The sequence below is a fragment of the Arabidopsis lyrata genome, assembly GCF_000004255.2.
Source record: "Arabidopsis lyrata subsp. lyrata unplaced genomic scaffold ARALYscaffold_8, whole genome shotgun sequence".
Lineage (NCBI taxonomy): Eukaryota > Viridiplantae > Streptophyta > Magnoliopsida > Brassicales > Brassicaceae > Arabidopsis > Arabidopsis lyrata.
In genome coordinates, this window is record NW_003302548.1 from 12,020,028 (window position 1) to 12,039,350 (window position 19,323).

A 19,323-nucleotide genomic window follows, 5' to 3' on the forward strand; every position below is an offset into this window, starting at 1 on the left:
GGTATATATCTACTATGTTTTCTTTGAAACCAAACTTCGTAATGGTTTCATCAAACTTTAGATACCATTGCCTCGAACCTTGTTTCAGTCCATATATTGATTTCTTTAATTTGCAGACCATGTCTTTCTAACCTTCGATTATGAAGCCTTCAGGTTGACGCATATAGACTTCTTCTTGTAAGTCTCCATTAAGAAAACCAGTTTTCACATCCATTTGATGTAACTCGAGATCTTAGTGAACTATTAATGTCATGATAATTCTAAGTGAGTCTTTTTTTGACACAGGTGAAAAATTTTCCCTATAATCGGTGCCTTCTTTCTGATTAAACCCTTTGGCTACAAGTCTGGCTTTATATCGTTCCACATTGCCATTACAATCGAGTTTGGTCTTAAAGATCCACTTACACCTGACTGCTTTGTGTCCTTTAGGCAATGGAACGATGTCCCAAACTTCATTCTTAACATCGAGTCTATTTCATCTTTAGTGGCATCATTGCATTTATCAGAATTAACATCTTTCATGGCTTGTGAATAAGAAACCGGATCTTTAATATCCCATTCTTCAGATTCTACTTGATAAAGTATGTATTCATCAGAAATAGCAGATCTTCTCTAACGAGTTGATCTTCTTAATACTGGTTCTTCTTGTACTATGTGATCATCATTGGCGATGCTTTCATTATGGAGTGTGTGATCATTCAATGGATTTTCTTCATTGTTTAACGGTTCAACAATAGGAGAATTTCCAACATTCGGAACTAAGGGTAAAGGGATATTAATCCTCATTTCCTGAATCATCACATCTTGAACTTTATCACTCCCACTAATCTCGCCATTCTCATAGAATTTGGCATTACTCTACAATTCTCGTACTATGAGTTGGACAAAAAATCTATATCCTTTAGACTTCTCAGGGTAACCTATAAAAAAACCACTGATCGTTCTGAAATCTAATTTGTTTTCATGTTAATTGTATATTCTCACTTCAGTTGGACTTCCCCAAACTTGGAGATGTGACAGACTAGGTTTCCAGCCTTTCCACAGACTAGGGTGTCTTTGGAACTCTTTTGCTTGGAACCCGATTCAAGATATATACGGTTGTACGTAATGCATCAATCCACAAGAATATAGGTAGGTTAGCATGACTTATCATGGATCTAACCATTTCCATATAAGTACGATTTCCCCTTTTAGCTACACCATTCTACCATGGAGAACCAGGCATTGTGTACTGCGCAACGATTCCTAATTTCTGGAGAAGTTTGGCAAATGGTCCAGGATGTTGTCCTGTTTCATCATATCTGCCATAAAATTCACCACCTCTATCTGACCTTATGATTTTCACCTTTCTATCTAATTGCCTCTCAACTTCAGTAATGAATGCCTCTACAGCATCAACAGACTGAGATTTTTCATGCAATAGATAGAGATAACAATAACGTGAATAATCATCGATAAATATAATGAAATACTTTTCACCTCCAAAAATTGGAACGTCAAAAGGTCCACAAATATCTGTATGTATAATTTCAAGAAGTTGTGTACTTCTTGTGTCTCTTTTCTTAGTGCGTTTAGATTGCTTACCCTTAATGCAATCTATACACTTTTTAATAGTAGTAAAATCAAGATTCGGAATGACTCCATCTTTTACCAATCTTTTAATTATTTCATAGGAAATATGTCCTAACCTTTTATGCCACAAGAAATATGATACATTAGTACATGTTTTTCTTTTAAGTCTACTTTCAGTATTCAAGGAGAGATGTGCTTCACAAGGGTTGATCAGCCAGTTTTAACATATAAAGACCATCAACTAATATTCCAGAACCAACACGGAGTTCAGAAATATATTAAAACAACCATCTCCTTGGGTAGATTTAAAACCAGCCAAATCAAGTTTGCTTACAGAACCTAAATTACGGGAAATAGATGTAACATAAAGAGTGTGATATAAATCTAGACAAAATTCACCATCTAAATGAGACGATAGGTGCCAATAGCTTCCACTGGCGCCTTGTCTCGATTTCTCATCAATAAGTAGTTTTCACTTGAATTTATAGTCTGGATCGTAAGGAATCCCTGTACGGAATTCGTTACATGTATATTAGCACAACTATCAATCCACCAAGCTTTAGTAGAGACATGAGTATGATTAGATTCGAAAAAGCTTACGGAACCCATAGGATTACCTTTCTTTTCGAACCATTCTCTTCTTTTAGTACAATCTTTCTGAAAGTGTCCAACCTTTTTACAAAAGGTACATCTATAATCTTTCTTTGCCTTTTTCTTCGGATTAGCCTGATCGAAATCATTCATTTTGGGTGGTGCTCTTTGATGGCTCTTTTGATGCATTTTCCCAACTTTAGGTCCGGCTCCTTGGACATAATGGACAACTTTAATACCTTCACGACCTAGCCTAGCCTCCTCTTGGACTAGTTTATTAGCCAATTCATTAGATGTCTATTTTTCATCAATTACATTATAATTGACATGAAATGGTCCATACTGAGGAGGTAGTGAATTTAGGATAAACTGGACGAGAAATGAATCGTCCACACTCATTCCCAAATTCTTTAGCTTTGACGCAAGGTTGGTCATTTCAATGCAATGATCACGCATAGACTTTGTCCCATCATACTTTATGGTTGTAAGATCTGCCATAAGTTTCCCTTCAAGGGATTTGTCCGCAGTCTTAAACCGTTTTTCTATAGCTGCAAGATAAGCCTTAGCTTTATCTGCATCTGGAAGAGAAGTTTTTATGTTGTTGGCAATTGTCATCCTTAAGAGCATAATGCTCAATCTATTGAATTTCTCCCAAGCTTTATGGAAATCATATTCTTCCTCAATACTGTTCTCTGTAATTGGTTCCTCTTCATGGAATACCAAATCCAAGTCCAGTACTCCTAATGTGAACTCAATTTTCTCTTTCCATTATGAGAAGTTGGTTTCACTAAAAATCGGAACATTTGAGACCATGGATGACAAGCCATCAGTAATTAATGCTATAATTTAGAGATATAACAAGCTTTAAATTAAACTTCAAAGTTAAACAACACATAAAATTATTGAATGCATATGACTATAGATTATAATGCTCATATGGGTAATCACTATAATCAATCTTAAGGTTATAGCTTTCGGAAACTTTTCTCGAATGATGTATCACATTAATTAAGCTATATGTGGATATACTTAACTAACTTATATACAAACATTCTTATAAATTATTGATCATGTTTTATGTCAATAGCCTACATGTGGGTAGCTAGTTAATACATAAACATATCAAAATTATCTTTAAAATATTTGGTTTTCATGTGAAAATCATTATATGATAAAACCTATTATGGTTATATCAATCTTAATTTTGTACTTTTAGAAAAAACCAGTCTTTTATCATTTAGAAAATTCTCACAAATTTCTATTATGCGGATTATGAGAATAACTTTTATCTTTGAAATTTTCTAACTCATACATGAAAATTAGACAAAGATTCAAGACTACAAACACCATAATATGCGTCTTTAATTTTCGGTTATTTAAACCATAATTCTATTATTCTTAATGGATAATTAGATGTTCATAACCATAAGCTCTGCTGCCACATGTTATACATACTTTTAACTTGAACCCCAAGATCTTAAACATTTAAATTAATCACATAATAGAATCATAAAGAGGGTTCAAGAAATACCTCCACTCATTGTAGAAATGATGCTTACTTGGATGGTTCCTTGAAAGTAAACCTTCCTTGATCAATAGTTTGTAGACTTGAAAACAAAACTCTTAATCTTTAGGTAGGAGATAAAGTTTCTCTCCCCTTGCCTATAAGTCTTTCTCTTTAAGTGTTGTTTTTGTTCATGATGATTTGTTATGGAGCAAGCATCTATTTATAGGTGGGGAGAGGACCTTATTCCTCATTAGGGTTTTGCCTTTTAATTTAATCTTAACTATCCATCAAAGTAGAGATCAAGGCCTTGGTGACATGTGTGAGGACATGTGTCTAGCACTGGTTCTTTATCTTGGTCCCAAAGCTAGCCATAGCTTTCTCTCCAAGTTATTAACCAAAGCATGACATGTTGCTTAACACTTGTCCTCTTAATGACATGTAGCTTAGCACTTGTCCTCCTCTTATTGTCTTCTACATTCATTAGGGAATTAACTCCTTAATAACCAATTATATTGGTTACCAAATGTTAATTGAAAATATAACAATTCTATTATAAACCAATTAACTATAACACCACATACATGAGTAAGATATAATTATTTTCTTACATATACGACTATATATAGCTGTTACAATGCGGTGGCAAATTAGCGACGGTTTTGTTACTAAGAAAATTTCCTACCAAATATTTGTGACGTTTTGCCGTAGTCGGTAAGTAGTCTCTAACGGTGACTTTGTGACCAATTTAAGACATTTTTGGGAGTCACAAAAAGCTGGTTTTCTTGTAGTTATGATCCATGTGTTTATAAAGAGTGTTATTTTGAAATATTTCACACATATAAAAAATGACTTAAATATACAAACATAATATCTTTATTTAACATACCGTTAATTATATTGAAATTTACCCAGATTGACCCAAATCTAAAGATTAATAACTAGATTAACACTCTAATTTTGTAGTTTACTAGACTACCACAAATTTTGTGTAAAATGACCAAAACCCCATTTTAATTCTATTAGTCTTTAAAAAAAATAAACAAAAAACCAAAAAAAAACCAGAAAAACCCATAATGTAAAATATGGTAATTTAGGTTGTCTCTTCATTTATTAGTTTTCAGTATTGGAAATTAGAAACAAAAAGTCTGTTGTACTTAAAATATGTAATCTGTCATGAAAAGTCTGTCACCATATAAGAAGAAAAAAATCTGTCATAATAGGAATAAAAATTTAAATCTGTCATTGCTTAATACATCTGTTATCAGTATATGAAGTCATTCCAGGAATATTTTTTTTTCATCACTAAGACTGATAACATGTGACAGTTTTTTTATAACTTATCTCAAATCTGTCATAATGTAAATAAAATATGTTATCAAATAAAATATTTTATTTGCGATTGTATGTCAATCTAGCAATTTTTTTTTTGTATGACAAATCTGCTATCACTCAACAGTTTTTTTGTTTAAAAATAAAAACTGTCATAACATAAAAGAAATTTGTTATCACTATTAAGTCACACTAGTAATTATTTTTCTAAAAAATAATATGTCACTTGATGGCAGATATTTTTATGAAAATAAAAATCTGAGGCCACTAAAAACATAAATCTGTCACAGATTTTAATAAATCTGTCAAAGTGACGAAAGTATGTGGTGTCATCAAACAATAAGTCTGTCTTGGGGTAAAAATCTACAACAAATTAAATATATGTCGTAACCTGTTAAAATAAATCTGTGGGAAAAAGATATGCCACAGAAAATCTGTCGTAGACAAATAAGTCTTTCATGGAAAATAAACCTGTCACAACTAATCCAGCAGACTTTTTTGAACAAAAAATTTCCCGAATTATTTTCCCCCACGTTTTTAAAATAAATATAAGGGTAATTTTGACTCTTTTTCCTAACAAAGAGAGAAAATATATTATCGTCATGAAAATAACCTATCTAACCCCCAAATGTTTTGAGACACTCTAATAATTAAAGTCATTGTTTGGGTTAATCTACTAACTTTCCCTTAATTATATCATAATAACTTAAGGGGGGTGTATTGAAGAAAGAATTTGGAGTGATTTGAGTTTTAATGAGTTTTGAGATGATTTTGGTGAATTTTGATGAATTAGGGAATTTGATATCAAAACTCTCCCAAATCCCACCTAAAACCATGAGATTTGGATATTTGAATTTTTAACTAAGATGTTCTCTGAAATCCCACCAAAAATCACTCAAGTCATTTCAAATCCACAACTTTAAATGTTTCCAATAACAGTGGATTTGATTGTAGATTTTAAAATCACTAATCCAATAACACTTGATTTTAAAAAGATTTTTAAAATTCATGTTTGAATAACATAGGATTTATCTTTCTAATACAAATCATTTCAAATCCTTTATTGAATACACCCCCCTAAATACAAAAGTTGATTAACTTTGGATAAAGGGCAAAATCTGGAAATTAATTACAAAAGTGGCATTAAAAATGTAAAATAACATTCTTTTTGAAACAGAATAATAACTCTAAAACGACACTTTTTGTGAAACCGAAAAAGTATAATATATCAAGAAGCTCTCAGAGTCAAATTGAGAACCCAAAAATAAAACACAAATAGAGTAACAGAAGTTGCAGATTGTTTTAGCCAAAACTACTCCCTACATCCCCATAAGAATAACATAAAGAAATTAAAAGAAAACAAGCATAAGGAAAAAAAAAAAAAAAAAAAGAGAGGATTTATGAAAGAAAGGAAAATGATCATCTTCATTAGCTTCCCTTTCGGTTCCATGGAGGAAAACAGCAACCCTACACATAACAATTTACAATTGACGTTGACAACTTAAATATGATAGATAACCAAAATATGATTTCTTTTTTTCAATGCATTTATCAAATTTATTATAGGGTAATATTAGGGAATAGCCAAATAAAACACATAAATTAGGAAACCAGCAGAGAGAAAGGTTTTTGTCATAAAATAGCCATGGACCCACGTTGTCAGAATATGTGAAATAACAAAACCATCCTTCGTTTGTTTTGAGATCAACAGTAGGCGAAATTGTTTCGTGAGATTTTTAAAAATAGCACGTAAGATCTAAATTTCACATGTTATATTTAACTAAAAGACATGCTATTTCAAAAAACGTATTGAATTTTTAAGAAAAAACATTGTTACGTAGTTTTTTTTTTTAAAACATTGTCATGGAAAAATTAAACTTGAATGGAATCTTTTTAAAAAAAAATAACATGTGATCTTAATAAAAACCGTGTATTACTAGAAAATAAGAATCTTTTTTTAAAGAAATCACATGTGATCATAATTAAAAAACTCGTATTACTACAAAATAACATGATAGAGAGAGATATTAAACTGAATAGAGTGTTTTTTTCAAGAAATACCATGTGCTTTTTATAAATAACGTGTAATACGAGAAAATAATATGATAAAAAGAGATATATTATTCTATCACATGTAATTCGAAAAAAAAACATGTTATAAAGGACATATACATAATTACATGTGCTTTCCGACATAATACAGACAAGTTACTGTAGCATATGGCTATTTTGTTAATGATCCTCAAAAATTTGGCTATTTTGTGCATATTCCCTTTATTATATTGTCTCTTGTCATGGAAATAGAGTAATGGCGGATAGCCTTATGTATGATCTATTCTTTTGATGTGTGGCTATACTTTCTAAATAATTTGTTCAAATATTATTATGGAAATATATAAATAAATAAAAGAATATATATACCTTGGGACTAGAAGGTAAAGGTTGATGATGTTGGTTGATAATGGGTCGAGTCGGGGTGCTATGATCGGTTCCATTAGAAGATCTCGCATGGTTCCTATCTTCTTTCACTTTGTCAAAGATGAGTGTGTAACTCTGATTCTCCATGTTCGAACCAGTTCCAGGAAATGGCGGAATAGTCGCCACCTAATTGAGAACAAATACACTTATTTAGTGATATATTTATGAATTGTGACACACATTTTGTATTAGAAAATGGTAAGAGTATACATACCCTTTCACTACTTTGACCTCTAAGATTGCGTATGGGCCGCACCGGGTCATGATCACGTGATTGCCGTCTATTTGTTTCCGACGGATTTCCCATTGATCTGCCTCCTCCACCATATGATTGATTGTTGTATGTTTCTGGTGTGGGAGGAACTGATCTAACTCTTTTGTTTCTTTCATTGTGTGCAGGAGACGGTCTGAATTCAGTTTCTTCTCTGCTATTGAATCTTCCATGTCTTGGTCTAACATTATGGTTTGGTGGTTGTTGGTCATGCCTAGACATATTTCGATTTTGTGCAGCATTTGGATTCATTTCTGGATATTCATTCGGGTTGGACACGTTCATATTTTTCTTGCTTTTGCTCACTTTTTCGAACACGACCGTGAATGCAGGAGCATCTTCGGTCCAGTCTCCGAATTTGGGCACGTGTGGACGATTCTATAACCACAAGAAAGAAAAAAAGATTTTGAGAAACATAGACTTTCATTGAAATTGTAAGTAAGAGACATAAATATTCTTACAAAATTAGAAATCTCATATTAATGAACATAAATATTGTGGTTATAGACCATATAAAGAGTTGGTGTAGATATTTAGAGTCGAAATTTTATATTTGCTACAATGTTTAGAGCTGAATCTTAACGTGCAAGAAACAGAAACATCGTCGATCTGTAGAAGCTAATCATAATTTCATTACGTATTGAATTATATTGATGTTAAGAAGAAGACCAATTAATGTGTATTCATACGCATAAATGTCAATATAGAGAGTCAAACAAAAGAAAATCTCATGATATCGTATAAATTCTAGAAAAATTACAAGTTCTAAACATGTTATAGGATCCATATGTAGGTAAGAACTATACAAACATATTTGAGAATTACCCTCCATTCTCACGAAGTAAAACTCAGAGATAGAGGGTAGAATAAAGACAAACACTTGTAGAACAAATCGAAAATTATCATAAATGAAGACTAAAACCAACAAAAAAAAAAAAAAAAGACTTACGGCCATATTTCTGAATCTCCAGCAGCCAGAAATGAAGAATTGCTTCAATAATGGGTATGAAAGAAAGAGAGATTATTGAGAGATAGAGATAGAGAGGTAAGAGACGTGTAAACACGAAGGCGTTGACAATTCATTGTCGTTGACTTGTCTTTCTTTGTGATTGCGTAAACCGACGACGACTCCTTCTACGGTTCTGGTTAGTCTTCTTTCTACCTTAATGATTAACGAATACTTCCAACTAACGACGCGCTTCATGCTTGTTTTATATATAAAAATAAAATAATTGCATACTAGGTATTATCCAATCACATAAAAATTATAGTTAATTGGTTCAAATGTTTTTGAGACTCCTGACCAAAAAAAAAAGAAAAGAGAAAGGTTGTCTTTATAGATCCCAAACCAAAAGTCTCTACTTCTCAAAATAAATCTAGATTTTATTTGCTCTATGCTAGTATATCAGAAAGAACACGGTTCGGTTAGATCAATAGTTTGTATGAAACACTTAATTGTTTTTTACTTCTTTTTTTCTTGTATGATAGCTAGCCAGTAGCCAATAAACTACTCTATAAACATGGGAGAACAAGGACGATCATTAGCATCGTTTGTACATAATTTAGAGGAAAAAAGATAGTCAGCTACACGAAGTATAACAGAAAACATGGCTACACATGCCAAGTTTAAAAATGTACAACCAACTATACGAATTAAATGTATTGCATGCCCACATATACCAACTATATGACGATATGTAGTCAACATCACGAACATTTTATTTCGGTACACTAATCATCAAAATTCGGCATTGACCATCGTTGACCGGTATTGACCAACAAAAATATTCAAAAATATATATTTTTATTTATTTTAAATGTTTTTAAAAAGAATTACTCTATAGAATCGGTTATGGTGTTGTATAATAATAATAAAAAAACACATTCTATATTTTTAAAATATATATATTTTGTATGATAATAATAATTAGTTAATTTTTTCAATTTCAAAACTAAACTAAAAGCGAAATAAATAAAATTCTATTACAAAAAATTGAGTATATGACTCTTTAGTCTAAATTTTGCATGGTAAAAATATATAAATTTTTTTGCTAAAATCAAAATCATAATACATAAAAAAGATATATAGAAAATTTTATATATTCTTTAGTCTAAATTTAATATATTGTTAAATTTTTGTAATTAAAATTATTAAAACAAATTCTCGTAATAACGCGTAAACAACAAAAAAATTCGCAATGTTTTTTTTTAATATATAGAAAATAGAAAATCTAACGATGTTGATTTTAGCAAAAGCATTTGTAAAATAAGAAGTTAATGTTTTTTATTGACAATGTACAAATAAGTAATTCGCTTAATTATTTTTATTTCACTTTTATTTTAGTTTTTAAATTGAAAAAACTAACTAATTATAATAATCAATATATTAAATATATATACAAAATATCTTTATTTTGAATTTAATATGTATTAGTTTTGTTTTTAATATTAAAATAAATAAAAATAATTTTTTTGCATATTTTTGTTGGTCAATGCCGGTCAACGATGGTCAACGCCGGATTTCAACGATTGGTGTACCGGAATAAGATGTTCGTGATGTTGACTACATGTCGTCATATAGTTGGTATATGTGGGCATGCAATACATTTAGTTCGTGTAGTTGGTTGTACATTTCTAAACTTGGCATGTGTAGCCATGTATTCCGTTATACTTCGTGTAGCTGAATATCTTTTTTCCTAATTTAGAGCATGTAAAAAAACCCTTTCAACTATATACTTTTTTTTTTTTTTTCTTCATGACAAGAAGTTTCATGATGATACTTTTTATCTTCATGACAAGAAGCAGCTAGTTTGATCATACTTTTGGCACGTCTGAAAAGAATGGATTTAATTTCAAATTCCTACAACTCACACGTGAGTACATTATGAGATATTTTAAAAGTACTAGTACAAAACTACAAATGTACCAGATCCTTTAAGAGCATCATGAAACTCTTAAAACGTGAAGATGACTTACCTTGATAGGATCTCAAACCACGGTGGTAATTCGAACTACCACTTGTCTTTTCGATGTTATTGTCCAAAATAAAAGGTCCGATGCCGGTTTGATTGTATCTTCAAGATATGAAGTATGCCGAAGTTATTTATTTATTTATTTATTTATTTTTATTTTTTTTGCCGAAGTTATTTTAGGTATGGATTAATTGTTTAACCATCAAGAGGGTCATCTTCCATAGAGAGATTAGATACGCAGTCATCTATGAAGAATTCATATTAAGCTACAAATTAAACTTAAGATTTAAGAGTAAATAACCTTTAATTTTATGAGGGAACATAAATTAAGGATTCGACATTATGGTTGGCTGTCGCTGACGAAGGAATAATTACTGAAAATGGGTCTAGTTTACGAACATATTACAAAATAACCAAAGGTCGTGAAACACGTTCGCGTGGGCGATACGAATATGGCCTTATGACGAACTAAAAGAACATTCTGACATATCATAAATGCCAAGCAGCTGAACTGATACTTATCCGGCTACAATCAAAACGAGGTGATGATCATTAAATGCAGGTACCTTTAATTTGAGTTCCCTGGAATTTGAAATTTTATATAGAGAGAGCTTTATTAACATTTGTATAAATGTAAACATGTATATGGAGCGTTATTAAAATTTGTATACATGTAAACACGTATATAGAGCGTTATTAACATTTGTATATATGTAAACATAAACATAGAACGTTATTAACATTTGTATACTTTTATGCACGCTACAATAAATATATTACAATCACCGTATCTCAATAAGTGGAGATCTACGAGAAATAATGGAAGTCTAAAAATGGATCTAACAAAAACAAGTATAGATACAAGTGGATCGAGAAAGGGGTATTAGAAAATTTAGCTGAAAAAGCTTCAAAAATCAAAAGACGAAGATTGAGTGAAAAAGATGAGACAAAGGTGGATCATAACGCATGAACAAACGAAATCGATTAAAAATTTAAAATTAATATCTCTATTTTTATTAATAAAATTGATATTTTAACAAAAACAAAAGTTAATTTCACAACTAAAGTAAATAATATTCATTCGATGGTTTAAAATTTGTTGACATTTTCCTTTTCGAAACAAATTTATGTATTCATTTCTCCAAGACAAAAACAGAGGCAACTTTACCATTGCCTCGTCATCTCTCTTAAAAGTAAAGCAAAAGGACAAATTTATTGTTGCTTTTACAAAGGCATGACTAGTTTAGACTTTATAGTATAGAGCAGGACCGGAAGTTTCTAAATTTTTTTTAATGCCCTACGCATAATTAACAATTTGGGCCTTTTTGTTAATGTAAAAAAAAAAAAAATTCTCCCAAAAAAAGTGTTTAACAATGTGAGACCCTAAGCGGTGGCTTCACTTGCTTGCCCTCCGGATCGGCCTGGTATAGAGTTCACTCTTAAATCTTAAGTTTACATAATTAGTACACCATTAATCACAACCATTGATCTCTCTCTCTCTCTCTAGATTAGTAGTACTAAACAACATTTATACCTTTATGCTTTCTACTGAACTTTTCTCAGATCCTTCTTCTTCACTATTCAGTGTTTCATCTCTCCTACTAAAACCTTCTTCGATTTCTTGACTTCAATTCTTCTTTTAGTCCTCTCCATTTTATGATTTCTTGGTGGTATCAAGAACTGAGTGACCAATTTCTTGAAAAAGCAAATGGGTTTTAGATAAACTCGTTGCTTGCTTTCTCTTCGTTCTCCGATCTGGGTTTTGGTTTTAATCTCATACCCAAGTAGCAAAACTTGAAGACAAGAGTGAGAAATTAGGGTTTAGAGTTTACCTTATTGGTGAATTGTGGTAAAGGAACAAACTTTAGGGGAAAATTCAGACATGATTCAGTTACTGTTTCTAGTTCTATTTGTGGAAGGTGCGATTGCATTCTTACTGTTGATAAAGATTGGTCCTTTGAGAGAGCTTGTGATTAAAAGCCTTGACCAGATGAAGATGGGTAAAGGTCCTGCCACTGTGAAAACCATTGCGGGAACTATGTCTGTTATTCTCTTCTCTAATCTCATGAGCATTGTCAAGATCCAGAACAAAGGTGCAAAGCTTGGGACAATGTCTCCTATGGATCAGGTTCTTTGGAGAACACACTTGCTTGAAGCTTCTTTATTGGGTCAGTTTCTCTCTTTTTTTTTCTTGTTGTGATAAAAATTGTACTATAGGGCTTTGTTGATTGATTGTTGTCTTGATAGGTCTTAGCTGTTGGCTTCTGAACAAAAGTTGAAATCTTGGCTTGATTTTGTGCTGATAAGTCTAGCTGTTCCTCTTGGTCCGTGGCTTTTAAGGCTGATTCAGCTTTTGCTAAATTCGTATAGGCTTTGTTTTTGCTAGAGGGATGATCTGAATAATACAGATTCGCAAGCTTAAGTTGAGTTTGTATACCAATTGAGTGGATAACGGTGTCCATGTATAGAACCACAATGCCGGTGTTTTCGTATCACACATATTATCTATAGTTGTATCCAAGGTTCTGTTCTGCTAGTATTCACCAGATTTGAGAAGTTGACTTGGTAGTTGATAAGTTTGGAACCTGAATCCTTATTAACAGTAACAAAATACTTCTTATATTGATTCTTGATTTGTTGATATCAATTAAGAACAGATGGCCAAAAATGCATTCACATATGATCTAGCTATTAGCTATGTAACACATGAAAATGTTGAGCTTTATAACGTGTAAATAATGAATTACATTTGGAGCTCAAAAAGCTTAATGATCTTTGCAGGAGTCGTACTTTTTCTCGGCTTCATAATTGACAGAATGCATCACTACCTCAGAAAGCTAATCAATTTAAGAAGCAACGTTGGGTCATCAAAAGATGAACTTGAACAGCTTCAGAAAGAAAGAGCCGGACTGAAGGAGAAAGAGGATAAAGCATCCAAGGAAATCAAGCAGCTGCAAGAAGAACTGTCATCTATTTTAGAGAGACTAAAAAAAGCAGAGACTGAGTCGAAAGAGAAAGAGAAGAAACTCGAAACCGCTGAAACCCATGTCACGGCGCTACAGAAACAGTCTGCAGAGCTGCTTCTAGAGTATGATAGATTGCTAGAAGATAACCAACATCTCCAAAGCCAAATCTTGGGGAAAACCAAGAGCTGAGGTTAAGTTTGTCTGGTGTCATTTAACCATGGTGAAAAAGAGAAAGTTTATGGAGTATTGTAGTTGCAGGAATTATTGCAACATTTTTGTTTTTAGTATATGGATATTGAATGTCTTTTGAAACTGGTTATTGTTTCTTCTCAAGTCTTTGGAATGTTTTGTGTCGACAATTATATTAAACTCCATGTTGAGTTTGACAAAGAAAGAGAGCTACGATGGTTATTTAAATTGGTACCTAAACCCGTTTGGTAAGGCCTTTTCCAGGCTTGGGTTGACCTGAAAAACCTGAACATATTGTCGAAATTCATTTAACTGTGCTTAGTGTAAGTTTCTTACTTAACTTTTTCAATGTTATTTTAAACATTTATTTTGTTTGTTTCTTTGCATTTTGGTTTGCTTGTAATATGATTGCAAGCACAGGTTAGATGTAGAAGTATTTATTATACATACAGTATTTATAAACCCTTACTATGTATTTAATTACATGAGATGCCATTAGAAAATAGTTAAAAATATTAAATTAAGAAAGGGCTATATAAAATTGTCTTCAAATTAATTGAAGAACTTTTATATTTTTAGATTCCCAAAGTTTCCAAAGATTTTTTTTATCATTTAATTCATTGATTTTATTATTAATTTTCATTGAAAATTTTGTTTTTATTTATGACTAATAAATTTTATTCTCCCAAAATAATATATGAAATATAATAACTACATTAAATTATATGCTTTTTTTGGGTGCAAATTTTAAGATAAAAAATATAAATATGCTTAATTAGTGATATATATGATCACATTTTACTTATTGGTGAAAAATATGAACCGTAAAAGCAATAAATAATTATATATATATATATATATATATGATAGTAAACATTACAATATATATATATATATATATATAAACATTATAATATTTATTGTTATCTGGTTTTTGTAAATTATCATGTTGTTAGTATGTTCTTTAAATAGCAGGGTTAGTACTAAATGTTGTTCGATGTAATAATAAAATATAATTAGTTCAACTATGCAACGTGCCACTTCTTTTTTATTAATATGGAATAAAAACTTCACATTTTAACAAAAGGTTCTGAAAACCAACCGGACGTACAAAAATTATGAAATTTTTTCCTTGTTAGTATTTTATTCATATTTGTTTTATTTTTTTTTAACACCTGAAGCTTTATTATTAGATTGTGTAAGGTTGATACAAATAAGGAATTAGAACAGAAGGAGGAACAGAGTACACATTATATAAAGAGTTCATAGTTATAGCTTGATGAGCCATCTTATCCGCGGCACTGTTTCGTTCTCGATTAACATGATCTAAAGATGCAAGTGGGAGCTTTGCCATCCAATATCGAATGTCTTGAAGTAGAGTGCCAATCTGCGAATGGTCCTCACACTTGTTAATGATGGAAGTCAATTCTTTACTATCGCTTTCAAACCAAATTTGACACATTCCTTGAGACCAAGTTACGTGAAGAACATGTAAGAATCCCAAAGCTTCGGCCTGCAATGCAGAGGTAGAAGAACTAAGTTTTGCACATCCCGAAAGAAGTACTTTCCCATCACTGTTCCTTATCACCCAGCCCGTATTTGTAAAGGATTGCCCTTGCTTGTATCCGCTATCGAAGTTACACTTCAGCCAACCAATTGGTGGAGGCGACCATCGGGAGCATTTATCACTGGGAGTAGTCCGTGCTGAAGTACTGTTGCTATCAACATCGGAGTTGATATTGGCGTCCAACCATTCAGTCGCTTCATTTGTCCCCTTAGTTGCTTCAGATTGTGGAGTTCGTGTTATCTTGCGAAACAGAAAATCATTCCTTGACCGCCATAGTCTCCAAACTATCCAAAAAGGTAACAGACGTTGGGACTGAGAGAAACTTGAAATCGTAGCCCGGAGGAGAAGGCTTCTCATATTGTCTTCAAGGTAGTCCGAGAGATAATGTTGTCCTGTACCATGAACAACATAAGATAGAGGCTTTTCGCCAGTTTTTGATCTTCCGGATTCAAGACACCTTCAAAGATGGTAGGATCCCATTCCCTTTGCCCTTCCTTCCACAGGTCCGAGACAGTCATCATCGGGTCCAAAATAGGTCCAGCCGCTGGTCTTGGTGGAAGAGTAGGCAACCAATTATCACTCCAGATTTTAATGTTTTGGCCATTCCCTATTCGAGCTCTCAAACCTTGACATAAAAGATCTTTCCCGTGTTGAATTGATCTCCACCCAAAGGAGTCACGAGTCCCTATTCATATTTGTTTATTTGAATATTCTTATTCTATTTCTAATTTAAATAATATTTTAGTATATTTTTGTATTGCCGATCATACTTTCTTATAAATTGGTTGACTAACCCGCGGACAGGGCCGGCGCAGAGGCCAAGCAATTGAAGCCAGCGATTGGGGTTCCAAAATTTTAGGACCCTTTAAACTAAAAATTTGTTAAGTTTTGGATATGCTGCAAAAGCTATAAATTTATTTTGTAGGGCCTTTTTTAAAAAAATGATATGGGCTTTTTAAGACAAACTAATTATCTTCAACACTAAATTTTTGATTTAGTAAAAAAAACTCTAAAACGCTGATTGAATATAAAAAAAAAAAACGGACGCTACATGATACCTCTTATGCGTGTATGTGAGTCAATTTGCTTATTTTACAAGTGAAAAATCCTAGTTTTTGAAGTTAATTGTTAGTTTTGCTATTGAATTTATTGTTTTTTCTTTGCAAATTTGTTTTAAAAAAGAAAGCTGCTAATCCGATAATGATTCGTTAATGGTTTTTGTAATATATGAAAAAGGCATACTTTTTGAAGTTTTGCGTAGGGTACTCGCATATATCGGACCGGCACTGTCCGCGGATCTTCTAAAAATAAGGAGTTTGAGGACATTGCCTCCAATTTCGTGTGTCGCTGAATTAATATGTTGGAAACACTCAAATTAAACAAAAAAATACATCAAACTACTCAAGTGCTTCATACCTTATTAACCAATGGATCTACAGTAAAACCTTTATAAATTAATACTCTATAAATTAATAACCTCTCTAAATTAATAAATTCTTCCGGTCCCGAGTTAGGACTAGTGTAAAATATGACATAAATCAATAAATTAATAAGATAATAATTTTTTCTTGAAAATCCCATATAAACATATGGTCTCATCGATATCATAAATAAATAATTATACAAACTTATCAATTTATATATGTCATATTTGAATTACTATGATATATATTTAAAATATTCTATGTAAAAAAATTAATAAAATATGACTCTATTATTCGAAAAAAGTTTGTGTTATTTTTTTAAACTTAATAATTACTTCTCTACTTGTAATTATTTTTTAAAAGATATTACTTATAAAAAAAATTATTTTTAGATAGAAAGTATTTTAAAAAATTACAAAATTATTAAAATCTCTCTATAAATTAATAATTATTAATTTATCGATAAATTAATACCCCTATAAATTAATAAAATTTGCTAGTCCCAATCATATATATAAAAGGAGGTGAACACTCTCCATATGATGGACACGTCAGCACTCCAAAGATGGACACGTGGCAGTTTTTATTTTTATTACTCATCCTTTTCATCTTCTCGGTGCTTTAATTCCGTTATTTTTCGTTCGGCCGTTTCAAAAGTCTTTTTAAATTCTCATGGCCTCAAACACACGTAAACCACTACACCTTTGTGTTAATAACATCTCAATTTCACAATTGATCTCAATTGATTCCCATGGAGAAATCTAGAGGCTGAAACCAAAATCCAAATTCATCCGGATGAATTTGCACTTCTTTTGTTAGAGAAAACTAGAACTTCGCCTCATTCTTCTCTCTATCACATGTTAATGTTCACCTCTATTGTTCCGAGTCACAAGTACAAAGACGAAGCATGAAAGAGATCACAAAAAGAAAGGTGTGGTGGATAAGGAGTATTGCTTACTACTTAGACATGAACAAATAACTATTGCATGTTGAAGAATCAAACTCTAATTTTATCATTATAATAAAATAAAAATAAATATATAAGCTTATCAACTATTGGAACATTTTTAGAGCTGCAGATTAGTTACGTAATACAATATTATACTTAATCTTGTAAATAGTTTTTGTTTTTTAGTTAAAAATGTTACAGTTATGTGATGCTTCATAGCAGATTAGTGAAGATGAGGAATCTAGAATCTAGATATATCGTTGATTGTTCATAAACCCTAGACATGGCACATATTTATAAAAATGGGAATATTTCATTCTGCTTTATTTTGGCTTATAGGAAAGAAAGAATTAGAGGTTTTTAAATTGTGTGTCTGTCTTTTTATTAGAACATGTTTTAGTTTGAAATGGAAGCAGAAATATAATTCTTTAAGAACTAAAGCAGAAGTATAATTCTTTAAAAATATATTTCTACTCCATTTTAATTCACTTGCTGGTTATTGTTGATAAAATATGTTCTGCTTGTTGTCCATATTTTGATGCATGTAATGTAAGCATGTAAGCATTATTCATAATCGAATATTCCAAACCTTGACTGGGCTTAATGTTTCTGATGATATGAAAGAATACATGGATGAATCAGAAAAGTTTTAATCTAGGAAAGGGTCAATCAAAAGGCGTCCAAACTGTCGACTAAAAGGTCTACACTTTTTGAACTGTGTTTTATCAAAACTTTATTAACGCTGTAACAATGTGGTTGTGTATTTGTGGATGTATCGAAGGATCTTAATATCTTTTTTTTTGCTTTTGAGCTCTCTATAAAATAACTTAACTTGGTCTTCCTATTCTTGTCTCTAAAATAGAAACGTTTGTAAAAACTTTCTTTACATTACGAAGATGTATAATAGTCTAATGTAGTTTTATACGTAAAAACAAAAAACAATGATAAACATAAAAATTTAAAAGTATGAATCAAACCCACGCGTATGCGTGGGTCCTCACCTAGTATTACTAATTTATAGAGATTTTACTGTATCATTAACCCAGTATACTAACCCAAATTATATGTACCCTATGAAAACAACTTTCTCTAAAAGGGTCCACATTTTTCCAAAAGATCATCGATTATTTTCTTTTGATTGACCTCGAGCATTCCTCAATAATCCCTTGGCCCTCCCTTTAGTTTTAGAATATTTCTTTTCCTTGGAGACTTAGTAATTAACACTTTTTAATTATTTTCCTGTCATATCTTCGTATAAATTAAACCCCCAAATTTCATATTTTCGATCCCACTAAATCATCAGCCAAACTTCATACTACCTTTTTTCTTCATACTTGTTGGTCACTAGTTATTTTCCACAACTTTTGGTTCTATCTAGTTTTCGACTAAGTTTTATAGTTTGTTTTACTTATTTGATAGTCGGAAAGTCTTCAAAACAACCTCCAATCCATGCTCTATCTTAACAACTCGTGCTGGTGGAGTCACAATATAGATTTTTTTGAGCATCG

General features: G+C 31.5%; 2 protein-coding genes across 2 annotated transcripts; one reads left to right on the top strand and one right to left on the bottom strand.

The window, feature by feature from the left end:
- Nucleotides 1-6,178: 6,178 nt before the first annotated feature.
- LOC9301733 lies at nucleotides 6,179-8,915 on the bottom strand. Its single transcript, XM_002865613.2, has 4 exons — nucleotides 8,698-8,915; nucleotides 7,692-8,126; nucleotides 7,421-7,603; nucleotides 6,179-6,466 (listed from the first exon to the last, which is right to left on the bottom strand). The coding sequence occupies exons 1-4, from the start codon at nucleotides 8,701-8,703 to the stop codon at nucleotides 6,428-6,430; spliced, it is 663 nt and encodes a 220-aa protein (XP_002865659.1). The 5' UTR covers nucleotides 8,704-8,915; the 3' UTR covers nucleotides 6,179-6,427.
- Nucleotides 8,916-12,166: 3,251 nt separating this feature from the next.
- Nucleotides 12,167-14,115, top strand: LOC9301734 (B-cell receptor-associated protein 31). Its single transcript, XM_021012946.1, has 2 exons — nucleotides 12,167-12,888; nucleotides 13,502-14,115. Exons 1-2 carry the CDS (start codon nucleotides 12,603-12,605, stop codon nucleotides 13,873-13,875), a joined length of 660 nt encoding a protein of 219 aa, XP_020868605.1. The 5' UTR covers nucleotides 12,167-12,602; the 3' UTR covers nucleotides 13,876-14,115.
- The last annotated feature ends 5,208 nt before the right edge of the window (nucleotides 14,116-19,323 follow it).

Excerpts from the sequence above, each read along its gene's own strand:
- LOC9301733 (XM_002865613.2), bottom strand. Across the intron at positions 7,604-7,691 it reads GAGGTCAAAGTAGTGAAAGG|GTGGCGACTATTCCGCCATT; the intron begins GTATGTATACTC and ends GTTCTCAATTAG. Across the intron at positions 6,467-7,420 it reads CTTTACCTTCTAGTCCCAAG|GGTTGCTGTTTTCCTCCATG; the intron begins GTATATATATTC and ends TGTTATGTGTAG.
- LOC9301734 (XM_021012946.1), top strand. The coding sequence starts at position 12,603 with ATGATTCAGTTACTGTTTCTAGTTCTATTTGTGGAAGGTGCGATTGCA. Across the intron at positions 12,889-13,501 it reads GCTTGAAGCTTCTTTATTGG|GAGTCGTACTTTTTCTCGGC; the intron begins GTCAGTTTCTCT and ends TGATCTTTGCAG.